The following is a 15,206-nucleotide window of genomic DNA, read 5'->3' as shown; positions in this document are numbered from 1 at the left end:
AGCATTGTACAAGATTACTTCGTAGGTCATATGGTCGAAGAACTTCATATCATAGTTAAAGATGATTGATTTCATCGAGAAGTCACTGAAGGTCTACTGTGATAATAAAGTTGCAGTGTCCTTTTCGAATAATAATCAAAGTACTATGTCATGTAAGTATATGAAATTAAAGTACTTTGTTGTTAAAGAAATGACAGAGAATCATCTAGTGCATATTGTTAATATTGGTACCAAAGAGATGATTGTTGATCCTCTTATTAAAGGGCTAGCACCAGGATTGTATTCCGAACATGTATTGAGGTTGAGCTTGTTAAACTCTTTTTGACATATGCATATGAATAAAGTGATCACATACAATTTTGATTCTCATTATGGTAATTTTTGTTAATCTCACAAGGATTAGAGATTCAACTAAGGATTTGTAGAATAAATTTTAAAGACCAATTTATTCATCAAGTTATTCTCATAAAGTATTTCGTTAAGGGTTTATCGTTGGAACAAGTGGAAGAATGTTGGAGTCACCCACGTATAAGGACTCTCCTAGATGTGTCTCTATTGGATAAACCTTACCATTTGGAGGGAATAGTTATCTTAATTGTTTCTTAATAAAGTTTAATGTTATAAAAGGGGTATTGATGAGAGACCCCAATATAGTGCACAACACAATCAACACAGTTGATTGCTCTGGGATTGGATCATGCTCACCATCGTTGAAGGGCATGCACTCATTGAGGGTAGTGATCGACCGAGGAGTCAAGCATCTCAGAGACGATACACATTGGGTTCATTAATCGGTCATTATCAGATGAACATGGCCGCTTCAAGTACTTTTTGTCTCTCCTTTTGAGCAGGGACCAACATTTAATCCATATCATGTTTGGGCAACAATTTGGTGCAGCATGAGCTTCGTTACCATGGAGTAGAGTTGGATCTGATCTAATTCATAGAAATTCAAATCCAATTCAAAATCTACTTGGTTTCCATCAAAACTGGAATATTCACCTTTAATAAAAGCTAAATTGGTCAAAAACGTGCTAAATGGAATTAAGAAAGAAAGAAAATTTAATTAAACACACTCAACTATCACTTGCTAGCATTCTTAAATAATAACAAAAAACTAAAAACTTATAGACATCTACTGCAACTAAGTATAAACATTTTTTGCAATGTGACCAGAAAGAATCAAATGACGCATTTCTTTGGGAAACCACAGTGGGGGCCGCCTGCGTGGCCAGCAAGGTGGTTATGAGGGTGCTGAGATGAAGGCACCAGATCAAACCCTGCTGGCGCAAGGGTGTGTCCATATAGCTTTTAGAGGTGGGCCACGTAAGACAAGGTGGTCGTGGAGCTCCACCCGGGGTTTCCTTCGCTTGGGCGAGGGTACCTCATCATGAGAAAAAAAAGACATATTTCTTTGGGAAAAAGGATTTTAGAGGAATATGTCCATGGGTCTACATGTTATATAGCTAATTAATAGCTAAATAGCATGAGACTGGTTTCCTAATAAAGGGGAGAGACGTTAGGGGTTTTGATTCTGAAAACAGAGAAGCTTCGAAAGGGATTCATCTATCCAATGGAATCTTCCAAAATAAGGAGCTCGTCGTGAAGGATTTCAAAGAAAGGAAAAAAAAAAACGGATTTTGGAGGCCCTGATTCCGTGCCTAAAATCACGGTTCCCATGGATTCCTACTTCCAAACACTTCTTGTGGACCCTGGGTTTCCTTATTCAGCTGTAACCGTGCACGATGTCATCCGTTTCCTGCCGATACCATCCCCCCAAACACGGCCTAAGTGGAATATGATTTCAATTCCCCATATATTAAGACAAAACAAATAAAGAAAAACGAATTGATGTGGGGTGGGGAGGAATAAGATTCCATTTTTTTTCAAATTCTACTCATGTGTTTCATTCCCATGAAAAGAAAAGGTCTTTCATGGGAATGGGCACAGATTTCTGGAAAAATCTCATAAGAATGCTTTCAGGGAGGTAAAAGTGGTAAGTGGTAGGAAAAAACTGGGGCTCACTTGTGCTAGCCTGGAGATGCCAGCTCAGCAATTTTTCATGAAAAAATTATATGAAACAAACAGGCTATTAGTCAGACCCTTAGGGTGCAGATGGGGCTTATCGGATCTCATATCTGAGGATCTAGACATCCTTGGAATTTGAGATACGCGGATCTCAAGTCCATGATGTTTTGGTGCAATGCTTTTCCTTTCCCTGCATCAAACTATAAAACCATAGTTGTCAGCTACTTTGAGGGATATCAAATCCAAGAATCTAATATCCAAGGGCTTGATCTAGCTTAAGCCCCACATCAAATACGATCTTGAGCTGCATGTCCATGGCCTTCTAGGTGCATTCAAAGTTTCACATGCACCTTAGAATGCAGGCTGTCACAAGGTTCAGCCATTTGGTGGTGCATCTCTGGTGACACAAAGACACCAACATATATATATATATATATAGTTTTATTTTTTTAATATTTTGATAATATTTCATAAAATATATTTTTATATATTAACATATAAAAAAAAAAGTTAATTTTTTCAACACTTAAAAATATATTCTCATGTCATATTTAAGAAAATCGAACTTATATGGCAAGTTTGATCTTGCTCGTATTTTGAACATATTTGCAATGCCATGTGATTCTTGGATGTTGCTATTGTAAATCACAATCACAATACTTTCTTCTCAAGGTGATTGATAGCCATCATTGTTTTTGCCTTGAATTCTTTCGATAAGAACGATGGAGGAGAGGCCCCGACCTTATTATTGAGAAATACAATATTAGGGTACATACAGGCTCATAAACATCAATGAATCCACAAGGAACAGAAAATCCACTTACGATTATTGGAGGCAAGAGTGACTTGAGAAACGGACAACGGGATTAAAGTTTCATGGAACAGCAGATCACACCTTCGACAAGTGGCACCAGCAGAGCCAGATGTACAATATTACCAATATGTACAGAGGCCAGTTGAATTAGCACATCTCTGTGTAGAATCTGTGGTTATGTGTTGGGGATAATATGAAACCGACCCCACATTTGAATCAGTCGGCGAGAATGATCATTCACCTTGACCCATTGAAACATGTCTTTGCAAGAGGCCCATATTTCATGCTTGAAACGCCTGACAGAATAGTGTACCCCATCATGGATGATGATGTTTCAAACTGTTCATATGCACCAAATGACAGTGTGAAATGTAGAGAGCCAACAAAGCTGCAACCTAAGGAGAACCGCCTCCCCTGCCACCACTGAAGTTCAGAGATTAAGGTGCTAGTCGGTGAACGCTTAACCCCGAAGGAAGAAGTGACTTTTTGCCATAGATTGGCAGTGAAAGAGAATTGAATAAACAAATGTTGATTTGACTCTTCAGCTTGTCCGCAGCATAAGAGGCACTGGTTAGCCGAGGAAATACCATACGCTGTAAACGTTCAAGAGTAGGCAGTCGGTTCAATAGTGAAAGGTAAACTGTCCATCTAGCATGGGGGTGATGAACTGAATGTTGCAAAACTTGTTGTACCAAGGGGCAGATGGAGCACAACTATGAATGGCTTGCCAAATCAAGTTTCGTGAATAGTCTTAGAGGGGGATCGGAATCCTTCCAAATGAGAAAGTCACAGCTGGTAGACAAAGAGTGAAAAACAATAAGGGCCCGTAGAGGTAACAGATGTAAGAATGGTGGCTGGGAAGGAAGGAATTGAGCAATTGTTTTTCACTAAGTGATGAAGAAATAGAGCCACCACAATATATTGATCAATCGTCAAGGAGCGCACTAGTAGCTGATCTAGCCATCGGTTTAACCAAAACTTAACCTATCCAAACGACCAGATACTCTTGGCCAACAAATACTTATTATGTATGAACTGACCCTATAAAGAACGATGGTGGAGGACAATAGTTGCAAGGTATGCGAGATAGGCTCTATTCACTTCAGTGAGCCGATGAATACCAATGCCACCTTCCTCATAAGGACAAGTTAACTTGCTCCACGCAACCAAGTGAAGATGATTAGACAATGGCAGTGTAATTCCAAAGAAACTTGCAAGCTTGGTTCTCTAGAATGGAAATAATGGAAGACGGCACTTGAAAAGATAACAACTTGCCTCGCATTCTTCCACCAACAACTTGCCTTCCAAAAGGGGCAGACCCAGAATGGAATGAATAGCGGGTACATATCTCTCATCAACGTTGAAGGTGATGAAAAATGACTTATTTGCATTCACTTTCATCCCTGCCAAGATCTCAAAATCATGTAGAATGGATTTCAACGTTAAAAAAAACAAGGCATCATCAGCAAAGAAGCAAGGATTACATAAGTTCATGCCACCGTGGGAGTTTGGATATAGAAAAGTGACCGCCATGAACAGCAGAAAGCAAGCGGCGGGTGAGACACTCCATGGCAACAAGGGAAAGATAGGGGGAGAGTGGGTCGCCCTGGCGCAACCCCCGTGAATTAGAAAACCAATCACCCGGGGACCCATTGACAAACATAGAAAAGGAGATAAAACTTCAAGCATAACACGATGTATCCAATGATCATTAAACCCAAAAAGCTGTATGGATCATGACAAGAAGTCCCAATCGACCTTATCATAAGCCTTAGAAATGTCCACCTTGACACAAATAGAGGGCACTTTGTAGACCGAGAAAGAATCAACCAATTCATGGGCCAAGAGAATACACTCTTGGATAGTGCATCCTCTAAAGAAAACACCCTGGTTGTCAGAGATAATATAATGACCTTCAAAATAATTTTAAATAAAAAGTTACAAAGATAAATATGCCTATACTTGTTGAGGGACAAAGCTTCAAAAGACTTGGGGATGAGAATGATGGTTGAATTAACTTGACGTACTCATTTTTCCTTGATGAAAAAATCTTTCACAACACTTGTAATATCACTACTGACAATGTCCCCGAAGGCTTGATAAAAACTTCCAAGAAACCCATCGGGCACTACAACAAAGCAGTAGATTAGCGATGACCACCTTCCGTCGCTAATCCGTCGCTAACCATGTTAGCGACGGATTAGCGACAACGCGGCGACAGTATGCTTACGTCGCGAATATTTCGACGCTAACTGGCGACGGAATAATTCCGTCGCCAAGTCCGTCGCTAATTGCGACGGAATAACGAGCGCTATATTCCGTCACCAATCCGCCGGTACTAAACGGCGACCACGGCGTGGCGACGGATTTAATTCCGTCGCTAAGTCGTCGCTAGATTAATATGAATAGCGACGGAATCATCCGTCGCTAATCCGTCGCAAAAACGAAAAAAAATCAAAAAAAATTTATTTAAAAATTAATTACGGAGAACTGTACAATTTATATTTCCTGTACAATTTATATTTCCTGTAAATAAAAAACAAACCACACAAAAAAATTCATATAACAAGTATCTATAATAATTAATCGTTCCACCTTAAAACTAAGAAGTTTAATTATTTACAATTCAACAATTACAATTAGGAAAAATAAAAAAAATAGAACTTCTTCAACACAGTCCTCTAATCATCGCCAAGATTTTGTGCGTCTTCTTGTTCATTGTCTTTATCTGTCCCTTCAGCTCCACTACCCTGATTATCGCTAGCAGCCTACACAAGAAAAGAACAGTCAGTATTGATAAACAAAATATAATGAAATAAATTACACACTATATGTGATTCTATCATGTGCTCATGTGTGATCTAAGGCAATAAAAAAACTCTATATGTGATTCTATCATGCTCATATGTGTGCTAAGGCAGTCAAAAAATTGAATATGTGATTATAGCATGTTCATATATGTTCTAAGGCATATAAAAAAACTCTATATGTGATTCTACCATGCTCAGATGTGCTTTAAGGCAGGCAAAAAACTATATATGTGATTCGATCATGCTCGTATGTGTGCTAAGGCAGTAAAAAAATTGAATATGTGAATATAGCATGCTCATATGTGCTCTAAGGCAGGCAAAGCCAAAAATTTTATATGTGATTCTATCATAAATGATATATAACATGTTCATATGTGTTCTAAGGCAGTTAAAAAACTCTATATGTTATTATAGCATGTTCATATGTGTGCTAAGGCAGTCAAAAAATAGAATATGTGATTATAATATGCTCATATGTGTTCTTAGGCAGTAAAAAAACTGAATATGTGATTATAGCATGCTTATGTGTTCTAATGCAATCAAAAAAACTTTATATGTGATTCTATCATGCTCATATGTGCTCTAAGACAGACAAAAAGTTAAATATATATATATATATATGTGATTCTATCATGCTCATATGTGTGCTAAGGCAGTAAAAAAATTGAATATGTGATTATAGCATGTTCATATGTGTTCTAAGGCATCTAGAAAAACTCTATATGTGATTCTACCATGCTCAGATGTGCTTTAAGATAGTCAAAAAAACTATATATGTGATTATACCTGAGAGGGACCTGGAATCGAAGATCCCCTATCCTGAACAGCGGCCTTGATCTCATTTCGGAGAAAGGGGGCGACGGTGTATTGGAAGTAGTTATTCAGTGATTCATTAATGATCTCGCGTACATCATCACCGGAAAGAATAGTCGGCTGCTTGGAGCTTATGTCGGCGCAAGAAGTTGGTGAGCCGTAACTGGAAGAACCAATAACTGGTGAAGTGTTCATATTACTCCCAAACCCGAACACGCGACCTTTTTTGGGTTCACCTGCTTTTTTTGCTGCAGTCTTCATAGTGTGCAGCATGTCTGCAAATCGATTGGCAGCCACCTTCTGCCACACCTTCCTTGCATCATTTTCTTCCACCGTAGTTGCAAAGCGATTCGAAGCCTACAAATATTTTCAGAAAGTTAGTAGACATTGCTTAAATAAATTAAATATGAAACACATTAACTATGAGGAACAACTGTATACCATGAATGAAGACCACAATCTGTCTAATACCTCCTTTGGGTACTCTTTCCATTGAGCAACTGGTCCTGGTAGATGTTGAATAAGTGAATTCCTAATCTCCCGTACTACTTCTTGTGGCTCAAACCTCGTGTTGCACATGAATTGTTACACAGTAAATATCAATATAAAATATTTAAAAGATATGCAATAATTGAAAACAAAATACTTACGGTCGATTATCGATATACACTATTCGAATGAGTCTTCTTGTGCCAGCCTGTGAAGACCCTGTTTCCTGTGTTGGCTGTTGACTTGTGCGATCAACTGGTGTAGGTGGGTTGTGTACAGGCGCAACATCATCTGTAAAAAAATACACACCAAGTTCTCAGAATGTGTATTTGAACTAATCAAGCATCTAATTAGTTATATGATATACCTATCACAGGAGCCCGTGAAGATGAAGGTTGAGCCTGGCTACTACTGGATGAGCGACCACTATAACCTCCACGAACCATATTCTAACAAATAACATATGTCATACAATACATTCAAATAATTCACATCAAGTATTACAATGCATTCAAGTCATTCACATCAAGCATTGCAATGCATTCAAATAATTCAAATCATTGACATCAAGTATTGCACTAATTCAAATCATTCGTTAATTGCATAAATTATAATACATTCAGATAATTGAAATCATTCACATCAAGTATTACAATGCATTCGAATCATTCGTATCAAGTATTACAATACACTGAAATAAAATTTTTAATCATTCACACCAAGTATTGCAATACAACTCACATCAAGTATTACAATGCATTTAAATAGAGGTTTGTAGTATAAGATTTTGCTCACTAGCTTGAGAATTCTTCCTCGTCACTAGTTTGACTTTCTTCTTCTTCTTCTTCTTCTTCTTCTTCTTCATTGTTTGCCCATCCACTTGGTACATCATTTGGATCACATTCCTCTATGAATGTTTCATCAGCCAATGGAGATATGACATTCATATCATGCGCAACATCGTGACCATAAGCGAAGTCACAGACATCATCTGATTGATAGTAATCACTGTCTTCAGCTAACTCATCTTCTTGTAACTGATCATACTCGGGGTATAGTTTGGATTTCACCTTGCAAACTGCCCACCATTCATTTCTATCTGACTTTTTTATACTCGGATATGAAGTATAATAAACTTGTTGAGCTTGCGAGGCTAATATGAATGGTTTATATGTTCCAAACCTGGATTTATGATTCACCTCCACAATGCCTGAAGCTTTGTCGAGTCTTGTTGCAGTTAGATCAAACCAATGACACTTGAATACCGTAACCCTGTTATTCATGCCTAAGTAAGTCAACTCCATTATTTCCTCTAAAAAAACAATCAGAATGCGACAATGAAGAAAATATCAAATTTATCATGCAATATACTATGTCAAACAATAACAAGAATTTTGATGCATGCATTGATAACTTAATATTTTCATGTGCAAACTATTAATGACATGATACAATCATTTGAAGCATGCTTTTATTATAAAATTTCACATGGAAGTCAAAATCAAATTGAAAGTAACTACATGCAAGCATGGATACAATTACATCAAACATTGCAATACATCATAATCATTCATATCAAATAAATGGCAAACATGTACCTGCAGCAAACACACTTCAATATCTCACTAACTACTACCATGCTTAGCATAGACTCCGTACTCCAAAAATAAGAACACTTTCATATTTCTACATTAAAATCATGCTCAGCATGATCTCCGAACTCCAACAAAGCAGTCCTAGATATCAACAACTAAGTGAGTGTGTGAACAATAAAGTGCTGCATTCAATAAATTAAATAACATGTGATACGTTTGCATCACTTACTCACCACGGGTATTTACCCGATTTGCATTGTTTTTGTCATTTACTTACCACAGGTGGCCGAGCACGAGTTGGTTCTGTTGAAAAATCTGCACAAAAACAAAACAAATTAAGTAACAAACTAACTAATCATGAAACAAGATGAAACACTAACTAAAAAAATCAAAACAAATTAAAACAACTCTAACTAATTGAAAGAAGAGAAAAGAAAAATAGTATATATGTTAAGCCAAATCTAACTAGAAGATGCTAATTTAACAAACCAGCTATAACATGTTGAACCAGTCGACTAACATAAAGTCATAGACAATTTCTAATCTGAACTACTTAGCAAAGGAATAGTAAATCAATCAATTAGTTTACTAAAAAAGATGTGAACTCCGTTTAACCACCACTATCATAAAGAATTCAAATAGCCCTAATCTAACTAACTGATTGTGAGAACATTAAATACCAATCTATCTAAGAAAAATATAATTATAAAAGACTAATAGATTGAAATACTCTAACTAACCAGATTTCAAGAAAACAAATTGAAGTAAAACTAACTACCAGTAGACATTAACAAACTAACAAATTGAACAACATGGACAACTTGTATATATACATTACAAAAAAAATTTCAACTTAAAATCCATATGGACAACATATATGCAAACTACACTTAAAACCATATGGACATCTTATATACACATATTACAATTTTTTTTTCAAGCTAATCACATGGACAACATAGGGATCACATAATAACTTTTTTTTTTTTAAAAAAGAGATCACATGGGCAGCATAGGTATCCATAACAAAAATTCTTTTCAAAACAGATCACATAGGCAACGTAGGTATCTCATAACAAATTTTTTTTCTAAAAACAAACACATAGGCAACATAGTATTCCTACTAAAGATTTTTTTTTCAAACTGATTTACATAGGCAGCATATGCATTAAAAAACATATTTTTTTGAAACCAATTCACATAGACAGCATAATATATCTCATAACAGATTGTTTTTTTCAAAAGCAATACACATCGGCAGCATGTTATTCCTACTACAGATTTTATTTTTCAAACGATTCATATAGGCAGCATAGGCATTCAAAAACAGAAATTTTTTTTTTGACAAGTCACTTAGGCAGCATAACGCAGGGGGTCGACCCCCCTGCCGGAAAGCACGGCAGGGGGTTAAACCCCCTGCCTTTCCGGCAGGGAAGGGGGTTAAACCCCCTGCGGGAAAGGCAGTTTCGGCATGGGGGGTTGAGCCCCTGCCGTGCCTTTACGGCAGGGGGGTCGACCCCCCATGCGTTTCCGGCAGGGGGTCGACCCCCCATGCGTTTCCGGCAGGGGGTCGACCCCCCATGCCTTTCCGGCAGGGGGTCGACCCCCCTTGCCGGAAACGCAGGGGGTCGACCCCCCTTGCCGGAAACGCAGGGGGTCGACCCCCCCTGCCGGAAAGCACGGCAGGGGGTTAAACCCCCTGCGTTTCCGGCAGGGAAGGGGCGTACCCCCTGCGTTTAGAAGAAGAAGAAGAAGAAGAAGAAGAAGAAGAAGAAGAAGAAGAAGAAGAAGAAGAAGAAGAAGAAGAAGAAGAAGAAGAAGAAGAAGAAGAATATTACCTGCGCTTCGCCGGACGGTGGCGGGAGGTTGACGGGGAGCGGCAGCTGGCGAGCGCCGGCTGGCGAGCGGCGGCTGGCGAGCGGTGGACGGGGAGCGGCGGCTGGCAAGCGGCGGTGGCCGGACGGTGGCGAGAGCCGACGGGCGGTGGGAGGGAGCAATACAGCGAAACAGGGAAAAGAGAAAGAGGGATGGGATTAGGGATTTACGCGACATTTAGCGACGGCTTAGCGACGGAAAAAATCCGTCGCTAAGCCGTCGCGAAACCCAAATACCAAAAAAGCGACGGAATATATTCTGTCGCTACTCCGTCGCTAATTAGCGACGGATTAGCGACGACAGAGTTCCCTCTCTAAATCCGTCGCTAAAATGGTGTTCTTGTAATTAAAAGTAGCGACAAAAACATGCAGTCGCTAATCCGTCGCTAAGTAGCGACAGATTAGCGATAAAAGTCGTTTCCTCGCTAATCCGTCGCTAATTTCCGTCGCTAATTAACAATTTTCTTGTAGTGGGGTCCTGGAACCTTGTCTCCAAAAGGTTGGAAAATCACAAGGCGTACCTCCTCATCAGCAATAGGGAGGAAGGGATAAAGAATGATTCTCTTCTCAAGAAACACACATACCAATATAAAGAGACTCTAGAACGTTCCAACCACATTGAGGATCTTTAGTTAGCAAACTCTTCAAAGGAATTACATGCCATTTGGATATCAGAGAACTCTTCAAGAGAAACCCCGTCGTGAAGGATGCGATAGATTGTGTTCTTCTGGCGTCGTGCGCAAATGAAATAATGAAAGAAAGCTAAATTGGAATCCCCATCTTATAACCAATTAATACGAGACTTATGACGCCAATTGGACTCCTCTTCTCTCAAAGTGATAGTCAGATCATAACGTAGACATGTGTCACGGGCTAAAGCTTGGTTGCCCTCCTCCACTGTTCTTTGGATATCTGCTAGCTCATCTCTAATTACATCAGCACATCGATCAATGGCACTAAGGTCCTGTATGTTCCAAAGTTGAAGGTGGCACCGAACCAACTGAAGCTTGTAGAGCACACGTTCCATAGGGCATCCATAAGTACAAGTGGCCCATCAACTTTCCGCAATAGCTCAACATTCATCATGAGCCAAAACTTGAAGAACCTAAAGGGTTTAAAATGTGAAGGGTACGTAGGTATGCCGCTGAGCATGGTGATCAGAGAGGGACCAAAGAAGAATTTGCAGAGTGACATTGGTTCCCAGAGCAGCTGACCAAGAAGGAGTGACAAAACATCGATCAATTTTTGCTGAAAATCCCATCAGTGCCTTTCCTATTGTTTGTCCAGGTGAAACTGTGATTGAGATCATTGATCTCTAAGAAGGCATTAGTGCATATGAAGTTCTGCAAGTCATGGCATGAAAAGCAATTAAGGGGACCACCCATTTTCTCAGCCGCAGAACACATTGAATTAAAGTCACCCATGGCCAAGTTAGGGTGGGGAGTGAAAACAAGTTGGCTAGTAAGGTCTGAAAACTGAGCCCTCCAAACACTCCAAGGTGTTATAACACAACTGAGATGAAAAGTGCGAGCCTCAATCAAGAATACATCAACTTGGACCCAGTATGTATGGAGAATGTGAGTATCAATAGATACTTGAAGTGTGTCCCATAAGCATAAAGCACGACTCCAACCTTCAACAGTAATTGGACTCGCAATGACCTGATAGTTGGGCAGTTGATGTAGGAACTTGACACTGTGGGGTAAGCATCGCATCAATAATAAATGCAAGGGAAATAGAGTGCTTGCAGAGGCAATCACACTGAGCAGGGGTTGACCCAAGGCCCCTCACATTCCAAGAAAGGACCTTATCACCAACACAAAGACGAACACTCAAACAAATCAAAGAGGTCGAACCATCCAAATCCACCGAACTGGGGTCACCCGAGCTAATATCCATATAAAAAAAGGAGGCAGGGACTAAATATGGTGGTTTTGGGGGCAGAGGACAATGCTCCAGAGAAACATTAGTAAGGTCCCCCTACCTTCTTTTAGCACAAATTTGGTGAGCTCATATTGGATGAGCGGGCCTTAACTCACATGAAACTCTAGAAGATTTATTACGGCCCAGTCCTGCCTGTTGGATACACTCACGTTGAGGCTTAGAATTCCAAGGAACCATTTTAACGACATCGGGATGCTCAGGACTATCCTGCTGAATGGAGGCACGAAACTCAAACCAGGTAGTGAATCAATGGGGGTGACGGGGGGAAGGAAGGACTGAGAAAACAAGTAGAGAAGGGTGACATGTAGATGTCGGAGAACAAGTATTGGGAAGATGGGATGTAGATCAGTCCATTGGAACATGAGGGGTGTCAGCATAGTAGAGAGACAGGTGGGTTGGGATTACAGGATAAGAGGGACAAGTAGGGGTCCCACTAGGCTGAGCTAGCATTTGACAATTATTGGGAGGAAGGGTCGGTGAGGAGTGCTCCATTGGAATAGGGGGATGGGGGTCCATGTAAGCAATAACCGCAGGGTCTCCACTCACATTTGTAATTGACTCATTGGCTGCCAAAAAAGGTTTTTAGCCAAAGAGTGGAAAGAGCACACCGGGGAAGAGGGGACCTGGCGAGGTGCGTTATGGACGGTTGAATCAACCATAGCAGTAGAATCCTCCAACTCTGAAGACACAGAATCATGTACCTCAACATCTTCCTGCAGCACAGAGAACCTGTTGGGACCAACAACGGACACCGGAGGAGCTGGATTTTAGGGGATGCCTTGCGATTGGAGACTGTAGTAGTAGGGCCACCCAGCTTAGTAACTTCAACAAGTGAACCAGGTCCGTTATGAGGCATGGAATTCAACTATGACTTGGCCTTCCTAGGCCCTCTCTTAGACATCGAAACGTTGGTCCAACCTTCAGTAGCACTGTTGGGGTAGGCAAGGAGGGAGTCTGAAGCGACAGTGGTCGGGCAGTGAGACACTGACCCTCAGCGAGAGCAAAAACTTTAAGCTGGACTTGTACTCGATAGGTTGATGGAATGAATAACCATTCTTGATAGTGACATCGATGTGGCCCCGAGGAACGAATGAGAGTAGGGTATCAACACTTATTCGAGCATATTAAAAGGTGTTCCTGTTGATGAGTATATTGATCAACAGATAAGAGATACCCTTCGGATATTTGGCGACACTCTAAAAAATGACAAATTCTATAATTCTGCTGACAACCCAGGAAGCCAAGTCCATATAGGAACTAGATTTGATGCTTCTAACTTGAAGGGCATACCCGGTTGCCAAGGATTAGCGACCAAAGTGCGACTCGCCAACTGCTAGGCACCACACCTCATAACAGTGCTCATATCATCTTCAGATTGAACCTAAATCATGAACAGGCCATTAACAACAACAAAAAATTTCACACCTTGCATTCCCGGCAAAAGTTTGAGAAAGGATTCAAAAATAAAATCATATTCTATAAGCGCTTAGCCTCCAAGTTACTAGGGAGTCCTGCCAATATCATGAAGCAATACGGTGAAAGCATGTTCGAATAGGCTGAGTCAAAGATAACCAGCGACAACGGATCAAGTGCTTCCTCCACCTAAACACCATCATCATCGTCATCAGGAATAGGAGACATAGGGAGCCCTCCTGAACTAACTACGACAGCCTAGGAGTGAGAGCCCATCACCTGATCACTATCACCTTCTGCGAAGTTGAGACACGAAAAATATCACTTTCGTATTTCGTTGAAATCTCAACTTTTAATTATACAAATAAATAGAGAATAAAAAAAATGTTACAACTAAACGGTAGCCTCTGTTATCGTTATCTACCAAACATTTTGTTACAACAAAAAAACATTAAGATATCTTGATATCGTTAACGATATGTCAATGTTAATGATATCTTCTCAAATGATAAAGATTAAGTTGATATCATTAATGATGACACGATATCTCCTCAAATGATGGCATGAATATCGATATCTCCTCAAATGATTTTAGGATAAGCTGCTAAGACTCCCCCTCAAACTGCGTCATGAATATCTTGAACACTCAGTTTGCAAACCAAGTGCTAAAAAGATTCACATCCAAGTCCCTTTATGAAAAGATCAGTTATTTGGTCCTTGTTGCGGATATAACAAGTGTGTGTAGTTTCAAGCATGAGTTGATCGCGAACCACATGACAATCAATGTCAATGTGCTTGGTCCGTTCATGAAAAACTGGGTTAGCTGCGATGTAAAGGGCTGCTTGGTTATCGCAGTAAAGATTGACTGGGCGAGGATGCCTTACCCAAAGATCGAGGAACAAGCCTTTAAGCCAAAGAATCTCGCAAATAGTGTTTGTCATGGATCTACATTCAAACTTAGAAGAAGTTTGAGAGACTCTCACTTGCTTCTTGGTGTTCCATGAGATGAGACTGGAACCAAGAAAAATGCAGTAGCCAGTAACAGATCGGCGAGTTTGAGAGCAAGCAACCCAGTCTGAATTACAAAAAGCATTGAGTTGCAAAGTGATACCATGTTAAAACTGAAGACCTTGTCCAAGTCGAGATTTGATATAGCGTACTACATGAAGAGCCACATTGAAGTGTAACTCATGTGGTTGGTGCATGTATCGACTAAGACTATGAACTGTGTATTCTAGATCCAGCCTTATGATACTTAAATAAAGTAAGTGTCCTATTGGCCGATGATATTTTGTTGGGTCGGATAGCAGTGGTCCACGATCTGCATCAAGGCCATGCTTTTGTTTCATAGGAAACTCGATGGGTTTAGATCCCAACAAACCCATCTCATTGACAATCTCTAGAGCATAATGTTATTAACACAAAT

At 39.9% G+C, this 15,206-nt stretch overlaps 1 protein-coding gene across 1 annotated transcript; it reads right to left on the bottom strand.

Annotated features, from left to right (window-relative positions):
• Positions 1 to 5,430: 5,430 nt before the first annotated feature.
• Positions 5,431 to 6,686, bottom strand: LOC149811651 (uncharacterized). The gene is made up of 2 exons (XM_089993904.1): positions 6,439 to 6,686; positions 5,431 to 5,610 (listed from the first exon to the last, which is right to left on the bottom strand). The coding sequence occupies exons 1-2, from the start codon at positions 6,658 to 6,660 to the stop codon at positions 5,524 to 5,526; spliced, it is 309 nt and encodes a 102-aa protein (XP_089850030.1). The 5' UTR covers positions 6,661 to 6,686; the 3' UTR covers positions 5,431 to 5,523.
• Positions 6,687 to 15,206: the final 8,520 nt, after the last annotated feature.

This window comes from Nuphar pumila, chromosome 17, assembly GCF_984573655.1.
Source record: "Nuphar pumila chromosome 17, dmNupPumi1.hap1.1, whole genome shotgun sequence".
NCBI lineage: Eukaryota > Viridiplantae > Streptophyta > Magnoliopsida > Nymphaeales > Nymphaeaceae > Nuphar > Nuphar pumila.
Note: the sequence above shows the minus strand (reverse complement) of the source record. Positions and strands in the feature narration are given on the sequence as shown.

Coding starts and splice junctions, on each gene's coding strand:
- LOC149811651 (XM_089993904.1), bottom strand. CDS start 6,660: ATGAACACTTCACCAGTTATTGGTTCTTCCAGTTACGGCTCACCAACT. Junction 5,611..6,438: donor CGATTCCAGGTCCCTCTCAG/GTATAATCACAT, acceptor TTTCTTGTGTAG/GCTGCTAGCGATAATCAGGG.